Source organism: Haliotis cracherodii, unplaced genomic scaffold (genome assembly GCF_022045235.1).
Source record: "Haliotis cracherodii isolate W230 unplaced genomic scaffold, xgHalCrac1.p SCAF_11, whole genome shotgun sequence".
NCBI classification, from domain to species: Eukaryota; Metazoa; Mollusca; class Gastropoda; order Lepetellida; family Haliotidae; genus Haliotis; species Haliotis cracherodii.
This window is the reverse complement of record NW_027266266.1, coordinates 3,754,212-3,767,911: the sequence shown is the minus strand read 5'-3', so window position 1 is coordinate 3,767,911 and position 13,700 is coordinate 3,754,212. Positions and strand designations below refer to the sequence as shown.

Below are 13,700 nucleotides of genomic sequence, written 5' to 3'. Positions count from 1 at the left end.
ACATTATCCCAGTTATATCACAGCGTGTCAGCTTAATGTGGGAGGAAAGCCCGGAGTGATGCAGGTCTAAGACGTTTACCACTTTGGTGAAACCCACGGTATGGTGCTGACAAACCTAGAAACATAATCGCGGCGAACCGGGATTCGAACCCACAATCATAGGTTTCTGGCGTGCCCAAGGGACACAACTCTGCACAGCGAATCGCGGCGCCTTAGACGACTGGATCAACCGTGCCCCCTAATAAACATAGAACTAACACTGTAGGATTTTAAGAGTTAACTGGACACAGACGTCAAGTTGAAGAGGTTGACAAGCAACGAGTATTGATTTCCTTACAGATGTGTAGTGTACCCCTAAACAAGCTTGGAATACTTATTGATAGTGTGAGAGAGTGGGTTTGACGCCGCTTTGAATTCTGTTTCAGTTCACAGCACCTAAAACAGTCTTAGTATGTAGGAAAGCTCAATAACGCAGGTCGTAGACGCTTAACTATCAACCCTTTTGTAAACATATCTGGGACTTGAACTCTTGACTCGCGTCGCTGTTTAATCTGCATGGACCCCCAACGCCTGCGCAGTTAACTGGGTGACTGTCTTAACGCAACAGTCAGCGTGAACCAGTATGACCAACGATGGGTCAAAGTGACATAAAAGTACATGTACTTTCATATGTAGGTAATCTACACTGTGTAGGAACGTGATTAGGTAAGTAGCGAAGTCACGAGAGAAGGACATTCCAAGCGTCCATCATTACAAGTAGTGATCAACATGGAAAGTCAGCAGTAAGTACATATTCTCCTCAAATAGGCTTCATCCTTCATCGCTGTTGCAGTGTTTTTAATTAGTTGACACCTTACGCGACGATGTCGTGAGAGGCGACTAACGGGATCGGGTGGTCAGGCTCGCTGACTTGGTTGATGCATGTCATCGATCCGAATTGCGTGGATCGATGCTCATGATATCAATCACTGGATTGTCTGGTCCAGACTCGATTATTTACAAGCCGCAGTTGTATAGCTGGAATATTGCTGAGTGCGGCGTTAAACAACCAACCAACCAACATCTCGGCTTAATACGTCAGTTGCACTAAACGTACGGGATTGAGGTACGCTTGGATGAAACTAGGTAAAGCGAGATAAGTGTTACATTGACACTGGCTCACAGATTGAATCCTTCTTGCCAAGTACGTCCTCAAACAAACTACCATTTCAACTACTCTTTTAATACTGTAAAACGGACCCGCGAAGATCCGTGTTAGAATAGGTCTTCAGCAACCTATATGCTTGTGGTAAGAGGCGACTAACGGGATCGGGTGGTCAGGCCTGCTGACTTGGTTGATGCATGTCATCAATCCCAATTAACGGGATCGGGTGGTCAGGCCTGCTGACTTGGTTGATGCATGTCATCAATCCCAATTAACGGGATCGGGTGGTCAGGCCTGCTGAATTGGTTGATGCATGTCATCAATCCCAATTAACGGGATCGGGTGGTCAGGCTCTCTGACTTGGTTGATGCAGATCATCGTATCCAAGTTTCGGGGATCGATGCTCACATCACTGAATTGTGTGGTCCAGACATGATTATTCACAGACTGCCGCCATACAGCTGTATAACAAAAAAACAACAACTGTAAGACGCTTGGGAGTGTGTGTGTGTGTGTGTGTGTGTGTGTGTGTGTGTGTGTGTGTGTGTGTGTGTGTGTGTGTGTGTGTGTGTGTGTGTGTGTGTGTGTGTGTGTGTGTGTGTGTGTGTGCATGATGTCTGAATGTGGGTTTTAACTCTGACCTGCTGCGCTGTCTGAATGTGGTTTATAGCCTCTGACCTGCTGCGCTGTCTGAATGTGAGTTTAAACTCTGACCTGCTGTAACAAGAGTTAACCCACAACCCTTGATGTAAAAATGTTTACATTAAGAGTAATATTTATTTTAAGGTTTGTAATAGAGGTTCAGTACTTTGAAAACAGGAATAAGCAAGCACTGCTGTAACGCCTATATTGAACACTGAGACACGGGTACAGTAAGAGTTATCCTTCTTGTTTGAACTCGATCTCGTGTTCATAGGCCCATATGCAAACCTTCGACACGGGCACGACTTGTCCCGGATAGACACGAGTTGGTCACGAATAAGTCACGAATGTCATGGATTATGCCGGAAACAGACGAGGTGGGGGAAGCAATCTGGCATAATTAGTGGGGGAAGCAATCTGGCATAATTAGTGGGGGAAGCAATGTGGTAAAATTACTGGGAGAAGCAATCTGGCATAATTAGTAGGGGAAGCAATCTGGTAAAATTAGGAGGGGGAGCAATTTGGTATAACTAATATCCGATATCATATCAAGCAACTCAAGGTGCAAAAATGTGTACACCATTTGCCGCGGTATAGTAAAGTTAAAGACACTTTCGTTATAAACCACGTGGTTGTTATCTCTATAACATACCTTGTCTCTCAGATCTGTGACTTGCATAAACTGTTCAGCCTTGGTGTGAGCGTGTCGGGCTGACAGAAATAGCTGTAAGATATCCTCCCGTGCATCTAGGTTAGAGTTCCTCGCACAGCGTTCACCTGGACATGCTACCCACAAGACCTTTTATATATTATCCTATTATCTTTTACATTTATATACCACACTTATCCAGTGGATAATCTTCTCGAATGCGGTTTATTTGTTCCCCGACCAGTGGATCCCTTTCAGTCCCAGTTATCATTATCAACTCCCCGGGGAGTATACAACCCATGGGCGCTAGAAGGTTTTTACACCCACTTCAACTGTCGGGTACCCATTTCCTGCTGGGTAAACAGAGGCACATTTCAGCTTTGTCACTTGCTCAGGGTGGCACAACACGTTTTGAGACCTGTGTTCCGGGTATTTGGACTTATTCGTGGTTCCACCGGAGGAGTGGGGTCTTTTGGAATGCAAAGGGTGACACACTAGGGGTAGTGACAACAGTGTAAAGACCTGTCTACTGTCTCCTTGTCTACTCAACCAAGACTGTACCAGTCCACGCCAGCAGCCCTCGAAACAAACAGGGCTGTGTCTCACCGGTGACATTGGTTGGGACGCTTCCTTCATTGCTGTGTAGTCGCCAGGGCTTGTGTTATATGTGTTAATAAACAGAGTGAGTGAGTTGGATTTAACGCCGCTTTTAACATTATTCCAGTTATATCACAGCGTGTCAGTGTAATGTGGGAGGAAGGCCCGGAGTGATGCAGGTCTAAGACTTTTACCACTTTGGTGAAACCCACGGTATGGTGCTGACAAACCTAGAAACATAATCGCGGCGAACCGGGATTCGAACCCACAATCATAGGTTTCTGGCGTGCCCAAGGGACGCAACTCTGCACAGCGAATCGCGGCGCCTTTGACGACTGGGCCATCCGTTCCCCCTAATAAACATAGAATTAACACTGTAGGATTTTAAGGGTTAACTGGACAAAGACGTCAAGTTGAAGAGGTTGACAAGCAACGAGTATTGATTTCCTTACAGATGTGTAGTGTACCCCTAAACAAGCTTGGAATACTTATTGATAGTGTGTGAGAGTGGGTTTGACGCCGCTTTGAATTCTATTTCAGTTCACAGCACCTAAAACAGTCTTAGTATGTAGGAAAGCTCAATAACGCAGGTCGTAGACGCTTAACTATCAAACCTTTTGTAAACATATCTGGGACTTGAACTCTTGACTCGCGTCGCTGTTTAATCTGTATGGACCCCAACGCCTGCGCAGTTAACTGGGCGACTGTCTTAACGCAACAGTCAGCGTGAACCAGTATGACCAACGATGGGTCAAAGTGACCTAAAAGTACATGTACTTTCATATGTAGGTAATCTACACTGTGCAGGAACGTGATAAGGTAAGTAGCGAAGTTACGCGAGAAGGACATTTGAAACGTCCATCATAACAAGTAGTGATCAACATGGAAAGTCAGCAGTAAGTACATATTCTACACAAATAGGCTTCATCCTTCATCGCTGTTGCAGTGTTTTTAATTAGTTGACACCGTACGCGACGATGTCGTGAGAGGCGACTAACGGGATCGAGTGGTCAGGCTCGCTGACTTGGTTGATGCATGTCATCGATCCCAATTGCGTGGTAAAATAGAGGAAGCAATCTGGCATAATTAGTAGGGGAAGCAATCTGGTAAAATTAGGAGGGGAAGCAATTTGGTATAACTAATATCCGATACCATATAAAGAAATTGAAATAATCGAAAAACAAGGTGCAAAAAAATGTACACCCTTTGCCGCGGTATAGTAAATTTAAAGACACTTTCGTTATACAACACGTGGTTGTTATCTCTATAACATACCTTGTCTCTCAGATCTGTGACTTGCATAAACTGTTCAGCCTTGGTGTGAGCGTGTCGGGCTGACAGAAATAGCTGTAAGATATCCTCCCGTGCATCTAGGTTAGAGTTCCTCGCACAGCGTTCACCTGGACATGCTACCCACAAGACTTTTTATATATTTTCCTATCATATCATACATTTATATGTCACACTTATCCAGTGGATAATCTCGAATGTGGTTTATTTGTTCCCCGACCAGTGGATCCCTTTCAGTCCCAGTTATCATTATCAACTCCCCGGGGAGTATACAACCCATGGGGGCTAGAGGGTTTTTACACCCACTTCAACTGTCGGGTACCCATTTCCTGCTGGGTAAACAGAGGCACATTTCAGCTTTGTCACTTGCTCAGGGTGGCACAACACGTTTTGAGACCTGTGTTCCGGGTATTTGGACTTATTCGTGGTTCCACCGGAGGAGTGGGGTCTTTTGGAATGCAAAGGGTGACACACTAGGGGTAGTGACAACAGTGTAAAGACCTGTCTACTGTCTCCTTGTCTACTCAACCAAGACTGTACCAGTCCACGCCAGCAGCCCTCGAAACAAACAGGGCTGTGTCTCACCGGTGACATTGGTTGGGACGCTTCCTTCATTGCTGTGTAGTCGCCAGGGCTTGTGTTATATGTGTTAATAAACAGAGTGAGTGAGTTGGATTTAACGCCGCTTTTAACATTATCCCAGTTATATCACAGCGTGTCAGCTTAATGTGGGAGGAAAGCCCGAAGTGATGCAGGTCTCAGACATTTACCACTTTGGTGAAACCCACGAGCACGGGTATGGTGCTGACAAACCTAGAAACATAATCGCGGCGAACCGGGATTCGAACCCACAATCATAGGTTTCTGGCGTGCCCAAGGGACACAACTCTGCACAGCGAATCGCGGCGCCTTAGACGACTGGGCCATCCGTTCCCCCTAATAAACATAGAATTAACACTGTAGGATTTTAAGGGTTAACTGGACACAGACGTCAAGTTGAAGAGGTTGACAAGCAACGAGTATTGATTTCCTTACAGATGTGTAGTGTACCCCTAAACAAGCTTGGAATACTTATTGATAGTGTGAGAGAGTGGGTTTGACGCCGCTTTGAATTCTATTTCAGTTCACAGCACCTAAAACAGTCTTAGTATGTAGGAAAGCTCAATAACGCAGGTCGTAGACGCTTAACTATCAAACCTTTTGTAAACATATCTGGGACTTGAACTCTTGACTCGCGTCGCTGTTTAATCTGTATGGACCCCAACGCCTGCGCAGTTAACTGGGTGACTGTCTTAGCGCAACAGTCAGCGTGAACCAGTATGACCAACGATGGGTCAAAGTGACCTAAAAGTACATGTACTTTCATATGTAGGTAATCTACACTGTGTAGGAACGTGATTAGGTAAGTAGCGAAGTCACGCGAGAAGGACATTTGAAACGTCCATCATAACAAGTAGTGATCAACATGGAAAGTCAGCAGTAAGTAAATATTCTCCTCAAATAGGCTTCATCCTTCATCGCTGTTGCAGTGTTTTTAATTAGTTGACACCGTACGCGACGATGTCGTGAGAGGCGAGTGTGTGTGTGTGTGTGTGTGTGTGTGTGATGTCTGAATGTGAGTTATAGGCTCTGACCTGCTGCGCTGTCTGAATGTGGTTTATAGCCTCTGATCTGCTGCGCTGTATGAATGTGGTTTATAGCCTCTGACCTGCTGTGCTGTCTGAATGTGGGGGTATAGCCTCTGATCTGCTGCGCTGTCTGAATGTGGTTTATAGCCTCTGATCTGCTGCGCTGTATGAATGTGGTTTATAGCCTCTGACCTGCTGTGCTGTCTGAATGTGGGTTATAGCCTCTGATCTGCTGCGCTGTCTCAATGTGGGGGTATAGCCTCTGACCTGCTGCGCTGTCTGAATGTGGTTTATAGCCTCTGACCTGCTGCGCTGTCTGAATGTGGGTTTTAACTCTGAATTGCTGCGCTGTCTGAATGTGGGGTATAGCCTCTGACCTGCTGCGCTGTCTGAATGTGGGGTATAGCCTCTGACCTGCTGCGCTGTCTGAATGTGGTTTATAGCCTCTGATCTGCTGCGCTGTATGAATGTGGTTTATAGCCTCTGACCTGCTGCGCTGTCTGAATGTGGGGTATAGCCTCTGAACTGCTGCGCTGTCTGAATGTGGGGTATAGTCTCTGACCTGTTGCGCTGTCTGGATGTGGGTTTTAACTCTATGACATGCTGCGCTGTCTGAATGAGGGGTATAGCCTCTGACCTGCTGCGCTGTCTGAATGTGGGGTATGGGCTCTGACCTGCTGCGCTGTCTGAATGTGGGTTTTAACTCTCTGACCTGCTGCGCTGTCTGAATGTGGGTTATGGTCTCTGACCTGCTGCGCTGTCTGAATGTGGGTTACAGGATCTGACCTGCTGCGCTGTCTGAATGTGGGTTACAGGATCTGACCTGCTGCGCTGTCTGAATGTGGGTTATGGTCTCTGACCTGCTGCGCTGTCTGAATGTGGGTTATTGGATCTGACCTGCTGCGCTGTCTGAATGTGGGTTACAGGATCTGACATGCTGCGCTGTCTGAATGAGGGGTATAGCCTCTGACCTGCTGCGCTGTCTGAATGTGGGGTATGGGCTCTGACCTGCTGCGCTGTCTGAATGTGGGTTTTAACTCTCTGACCTGCTGCGCTGTCTGAATGTGGGTTATGGTCTCTGACCTGCTGCGCTGTCTGAATGTGGGTTATTGGATCTGACCTGCTGCGCTGTCTGAATGGGTTTTTTTTACTCTCAGACCTGCTGCGCTGTCTGAATGTGGGGTATAGTCTCTGACCTGCTGCGCTGTCTGAATGTGGGGTATAGCCTCTGACCTACTGCGCTGTCTGAATGTGGGTTATAGGCTCTTAACTGCCCCAAATACCTTACTCATTCATTCTTCCTAGAACTCCCGAGATTCTGGACTACCGGAATGAAAATGGTCATGGGTGGTCCTTCTACAAACATGACGGCGTCCTCCTGCAAATTCGCAACACCCCTGAGAATGAAATGGAAAATATCCGAAATGTTCAGAAGTTCGAGCTGAGGGACGATGACGTCATGATAGCGGCATATCCCAAATGTGGTAAGAACATGAGATAGACGATTTACTCAATAAATGATTTTAAAATGAATAATATGATTTCTAGTATGAGTCAATGCTGTTCAACGCCGCAGTGAAGAGGCGTTAAACCCAACTGACACAATTCTGTCTATTCTGATCCTCCCAGGTACCCACTGGTTGTGGGAAATCGTCACCATGCTCAGGGCAGGTAACTCCGAGTACCACAAGAAGTCAAAAGAGATCGCCATGTTAGGGATGCCGAAGTTTGAGCGGGCTGATGAACTTCCTTCCCCGCGGGTTCTGAACTCACATCTTTACTTCCGTCATCTCCCGGAGAAACTGGTGGAGAAGAGGATTAAAACCATCTTCATCATGCGAAATCCAAAAGATGTCAGCGTATCTCACTATCATCATGTCAGCGGACTCAAAAAGGCGTTTATGTATGACGGGACGTATTCAGAATTTCTGGATCTGTTTCTTGAAGGAAAAGGTGAGTGAAATGTTCAATGGTCATATCAAGCCTCATGATTTTAACAAAGGCTGATAGTTTAATATGGTTATTACCATGCATGTATATGTTTATAATAATCCAACGGCAGAAATGTTTTTTTATATTTATTTGATTTCAAATCAACAATTAATATGATACGTTTACTAACGTTTCTTCAGCTATTCAACCAAATACAGTTCATGGTGGCCCAGTCGTTTAAGGTTCCGCAATTGGCATGGCATGCCAGAAACCTATTATCATGGATTCGAATCCCGGTTCCAATTACGTTTCTAGCTGTGTCAGTTCTATGCCCTGGTTTGTGTGTTTGACCAAGATGGTAAACGTCTGGGACATGACAGGCTTTCCTCCCACGTTAAGGCAACACGCCGTGTAGTCTGTCTCCCAGTCCCTGAACCATTTTATTTCCCTTTCGCCCATCAATTACTGTAATGCTTTAACTCAAAACAAAGAAGTCTAGATTTTTCCCCAGGTTCATCTAGGTTCCCTTTTCATTTTTCTTCGCTGGAGACACTGTAGCATAGAGGCCTGTTTCTTTCCGTTGTATGGCAAGGTTACCAGAGGTTCTACGGTAATATTGTCATGCATGACTGATTTAACGTATCAATGTCAAATCACTTTGACTGTTTTTGTCTGAGCTGCTGACCTGCTGCGCTGTCTGAATGTGGGTTATGGCCTCTGACCTGCTGCGCTGTCTGAATGTGGGTTATAGCCTCTGACCTGCTGCGCTGTCTGAATGTGGGTTATGGCCTCTGACCTGCTGCGCTGTCTGAATGTGGGTTATAGTCTCTGACCTGCTGCGCCGTCTGAATGTGGGTTAAAGTCTCTGACCTGCTGCGCCGTCTGATTGTTGGTTATAGTCTCTGACCTGCTGTGCCGTCTAAATGTGGGTTATAGTCTCTGACCTGCTGCGCTGTCTGAATGTGGGTTATAGGCTCTGACCTGCTGCGCTGTCTGAATGTGGGTTATAGTCTCTGACCTGCTGCGCTGTCTGAATGTGGGTTATAGCCTCTGACCTGCTGCGCTGTCTGAATGTGGGTTATGGCCTCTGACCTGCTGCGCTGTCTGAATGTGGGTTATAGTCTCTGACCTGCTGCGCCGTCTGAATGTGGGTTAAAGTCTCTGACCTGCTGCGCCGTCTAAATGTGGGTTATAGTCTCTGACCTGCTGCGGTGTCTGAATGTGGGTTATAGGCTCTGACCTGCTGCGCTGTCTGAATGTGGGTTATAGTCTCTGACCTGCTGCGCTGTCTGAATGTGGGTTATATCCTCTGATCTGCTGCGCCCTCTGAATGTGGGTTATGGTCTCTAACCTGCTGCGCCGTCTGAATGTGGGTTATAGTCTCTGACCTGCTGCGCCGTATGAATGTGGGTTAAAGTCTCTGACCTGCTGCGCCGTCTGATTGTTGGTTATAGTCTCTGACCTGCTGTGCCGTCTAAATGTGGGTTATAGTCTCTGACCTGCTGCGGTGTCTGAATGTGGGTTATAGGCTCTGACCTGCTGCGCTGTCTGAATGTGGGTTATAGTCTCTGACCTGCTGCGCTGTCTGAATGTGGGTTATATCCTCTGATCTGCTGCGCCCTCTGAATGTGGGTTATGGTCTCTAACCTGCTGCGCCGTCTGAATGTGGGTTAAAGTCTCTGACCTGCTCCGCCGTCTGAATGTGGGTTATAGGCTCTGACCTGCTGCGCTGAGTGTGAACACTCCAATGAGACGCACTCTGTGAATGTGGGTTAATATTAAATGCTCCGATGTGCTGCTCCCTGAGTGTGGATTAAGATTTACCTATATGTTGCTTAAATAAATACATAAAGTTCTGCCCTGTTTCATCGCTACTTCAGTAGGCGCTGGCCTTCCTGTAGACATATGCTTACATATAAATATATGTTTATGGTGTTTCATTTAATTACTTCCAATGTTTCAGTTCCCGGTGGTGGTTATGCCGACTACGTGAATGATTGGCAGAAAGTGAAACAGGACAACCCGGACTTGCCTTTCCTAACATTGTTTTATGAAAACTTGAAAGAGGTTTGTATTTCTTTGATCTATGACCTGTGTCGACAGGAGGTCATGGTCTGCTAAGTATACAGTTAGAAGATTTGTCTGAACACTTGAAAATTCAAACTTCACTCTGCTCATTCCTGTGTACTGTGTAGTCACTCCAAGGGAACGTCATGTCCTCGCCATGTGCTGTAATATAGTCATTGATATGAGGCATGTGATGTCGCCTGGTGGTTTTCTTTTTAGGATCCTGTTAAAAACATCAAAGCGGTTGCCGAGTTCATCGGAGAGTCAGTCACTGATGAACTCTGTGAGCAAATAGCGGAAGCGTGCAGCTTTAAGAAGCTGAAGGTTGCAGCCAAGGAGGTGAAGGAGGAATTACCAAATAGCAATTGGTCCGAAGCCTGGAAGGAAGGACACGAAGGGATGTACAGAAAAGGTGAGATGATTCTTAGGTTTGCCATTGTCTCTTCATTGGAATCGTAAATCACATGACCACACGGGTCAGAGTAGGCCCCAAGTGTTATATTGCTTGTTGTGAAGACACACGCGGGTTAGAGTTGGTCCCAAGTATTATATTGATTGTTGTGATGTCACACGCGGGTTAGAGTAGGTCCCAAGTGTTATATTGATTGTTGTGAAGACACACGCGGATGAGAGTTGGTCCCAAGTATTATATTGATTGTTGTGATGACACGACAGGTTAGAGTTGGTCCCAAGTATTATACTGCTTGTTGTGAGGACACGACAGGTTAGAGTTGGTCCCAAGTATTATATTGATTGTTGTGAGGACACGACAGGTTAGAGTAGGTCCCAAGTATTATGTTGATTGTTGTGAGGACACGACAGGTTAGAGTTGGTCCCAAGTGTTATATTGATTGTTGTGAGGACACGACAGGTTAGAATTGGTCCCAAGTATTATACTGCTTGTTGTGAGGACACACGCGGGTTAGAGTTGGTCCCAAGTATCATATTGCTTGTTGTGAGGACACGACAGGTTAGAGTTGGTCCCAAGTATTATATTGCTTGTTGTGAGGACACGACAGGTTAGAGTAGGTCCCAAGTACTGTATTGATTGTTTTGAGGACACGACAGGTTAGAGTTGGTCCCAAGTATTATATTGCTTGTTGAGAGGACACACGCGGGTCAGAGTAGGTCCTTGGTGTATTACTTACTTAAGACCTGGTCATGTGTTGCTTTCTAAGAAAGTTAATCCTGTATTACTTACTAATAAACTTAATCCTGTATTACTTACTGATGACGTTAATCCTCTATTACTTACTAATGAAGTTAATCTTGTATTACCTACTTAGGAAGTTAATCCTGCATTACTTACTTAGGAAGTTAATCCTGTATTACTTACTTAGGAAGTTAATCCTGCATTACTTACTTAGGAAGTTAATCCTGTTTTACTTACTAAGGAAGTTAATCCTGTATTACTTACAAATGAACTTGATCCTGTATTACTTACTTAGGAAGTTAATCCTGTATTACATACTTAGGAAGTTAATCCTGCATTACTTACTTAGGAAGTTAATCCTGCATTACTTACTAAGGAAGTTAATCCCGTTTTACTTACTAAGGAAGTTAATCCTGTATTACTTACTACTGAACTTAATCCTGTATTACTTACTTAGGAAGTTAATCCTGTATTACTTACTTAGGAAGTTAACCATGCATTACTTACTAAGGAAGTTAATCCTGCATTACTTACTAAGGGAGTTAATCCCGGTTTACTTACTAAGGAAGTTAACCCTGTATTACTTACTAATGAACATAATCCTGTATTTCTTACTTAGGAAGTTAATCCTGTATTACCTATTGAGGAAGTTAATCCTGCATTATTTACTTAGGAAGTTAATCCTGCATTACTTTCTTAGGAAGTTAATCCTGCATTACTTTCTTAGGAAGTTAATCCTGTATTACTTACTTAGGAAGTTAATCTTTGTGTACTTACTAGGGAAGTTTATCCTGTATTACTTACTAAGGAAGTTAATCCTGTATTACTTACTAAGGAAGTTTATCCTGTATTACTTACTAAGGAAGTTTATCCTGTATTACTTACTAAGGAAGTTAATCATGTATTACTTACTAAGGAAGTTAATCCTGTATTACTTACTGAAGTACTTATAGATTCATGGTGTTATTGTTTCAGGTGAAGTCGGGGATTGGAAGAACTGGATAACAGTTGCTCAAAACGAAAGATTCGATGCCGTTATAGACCGAAAGTTTGAGGGAACAGGCATTGTGTTCACATATGAATAGCTGACGGATCATATGTATATATTGACGAGGACACTGAATGCCAAATATCATTAATATGCGTCATTCCTATCTCTATGAATATTCACTAAGTATGTATTTTGCACGACCACCAGAGCTTACTAGATGAAACAGTACAAAGCTAGGCGTACCTGATGCTGACGTGGCAATTGGGGATACCTTCGTACGGATGAAACATTTTCGCTTGCGGATTCGGGAACAAATTTCCCACCAATTACGTTCTGTAAATGGTGCCGTCGGGTGCAGCATGCGGAGTTAGCTGTCGCCCTTTTGAAACTGTCCGGCATATCCTACCGTACAGTAACGCCTGACGCAGGGGCACTAAATAGATTCGACGTCAGGACGTTCATTAATTACTTCAGGCCAACGTCGGTGCGAGTGTACGACCACGGCAACTAGTTTCCCCCCCCCCCCCCCCCCCCCCCTTCCCCCCCCCCCCCCCCCCTCCCCCCATGGAACTCTCAAAGGCAGTAATAGGCGTGACAAAACGCCTCGTACTTCCGCTACAATGCAGTTTTAAGGAGACGAGAGAGGCGCAAATACGCCTATTTTACCCTCCCCAAAGTTCGACCTTTTGGGACGAGTTACAGTGGAATAACGGGGGCATTGAACCCGTCACCAAAGACGCATATGACCCGGACCGGGGCGCAAATTAAATTCAAATAGTTAATGATCAGTCCGGACGAATCAGGAACCCAAATATATATTTTAAAAAAAAATTAAAAAAGACAAAACGATAGTCAAAATAGTCTAATTGCGACTAAAGTAATCGTTCAAGGGGAGTTACATGTAACTGGAGGATGACCATCAAGATGTTACAATCCACGTATATTGTTCCGTTAATAGTTTTACAAATTATTATAGTAAAAATGTTGTTATTACATACGAAGTGATATTCGTACTAGAAGTGTTTGTTACAGGTAACTTGCTTTTATTTGTATTGGAAGATTCGTGTTACTTAGGAATTGATAATATTTGTAGAAAGAAGTGTTACTACATATGAATTGATTTTAGTCAAACTAGAAGCGTTTTGTTACAGGTGAATTGATATATTTGTATTAGAAGTGTTTATGTATTGTTATTATAGAAGTAGTATCTATAGTTATAATTACATTAAGCATAACATATGTGTCGATGTGGCGATGTAACTTCTCGTTATGAGAATGATATCAATGTTACAATAAAATTAATTACCTCCTTGATGAGTCGTTTCGGTTTAGGCATTGAACATGCTGTTGTTAAACCGATGTGGAGATATTAATGTTCCACATATATTGAAATTGTATGTATAATGTATACTGAACAATGACTCTGTGAAACTGTCCACGTTCAACCAGCCTATGGTTACGATGGTTATCACTCAAAGTATTCCAAATTCAAAAAGTGAACCAACGTGGATCTCCACGACTTGAGAGTGTGAGGACACACTCTTCCCCAGAACGGGGGTCGTATTATAGGCATGAAAGTGTAATACTTATTTAGATAATAAAAGGGA

The 13,700-nt window shown here is 44.4% G+C and overlaps 1 protein-coding gene across 2 annotated transcripts; it reads left to right on the top strand.

Annotated features, from left to right (window-relative positions):
• The first annotated feature begins 711 nt into the window (after nucleotides 1–711).
• LOC139456115 (sulfotransferase 1C2-like) lies at nucleotides 712–12,611 on the top strand. Of its 2 annotated transcripts, none has more exons than XM_071237648.1 (6): nucleotides 712–782; nucleotides 7,256–7,434; nucleotides 7,580–7,903; nucleotides 9,846–9,949; nucleotides 10,169–10,361; nucleotides 12,078–12,611. In XM_071237648.1, the coding sequence occupies exons 1-6, from the start codon at nucleotides 769–771 to the stop codon at nucleotides 12,185–12,187; spliced, it is 924 nt and encodes a 307-aa protein (XP_071093749.1). In that variant the 5' UTR covers nucleotides 712–768; the 3' UTR covers nucleotides 12,188–12,611. The 2 variants fall into 2 exon arrangements, with proteins under 2 accessions (XP_071093749.1, XP_071093748.1); XM_071237647.1 differs by lacking the exon at nucleotides 712–782 and adding an exon at nucleotides 5,648–5,801.
• Nucleotides 12,612–13,700: the final 1,089 nt, after the last annotated feature.

Coding starts and splice junctions, on each gene's coding strand:
- LOC139456115 (XM_071237648.1), top strand. Junction 7,435..7,579: donor AGCGGCATATCCCAAATGTG/GTAAGAACATGA, acceptor TGATCCTCCCAG/GTACCCACTGGTTGTGGGAA. Junction 9,950..10,168: donor TTTATGAAAACTTGAAAGAG/GTTTGTATTTCT, acceptor TTTTCTTTTTAG/GATCCTGTTAAAAACATCAA.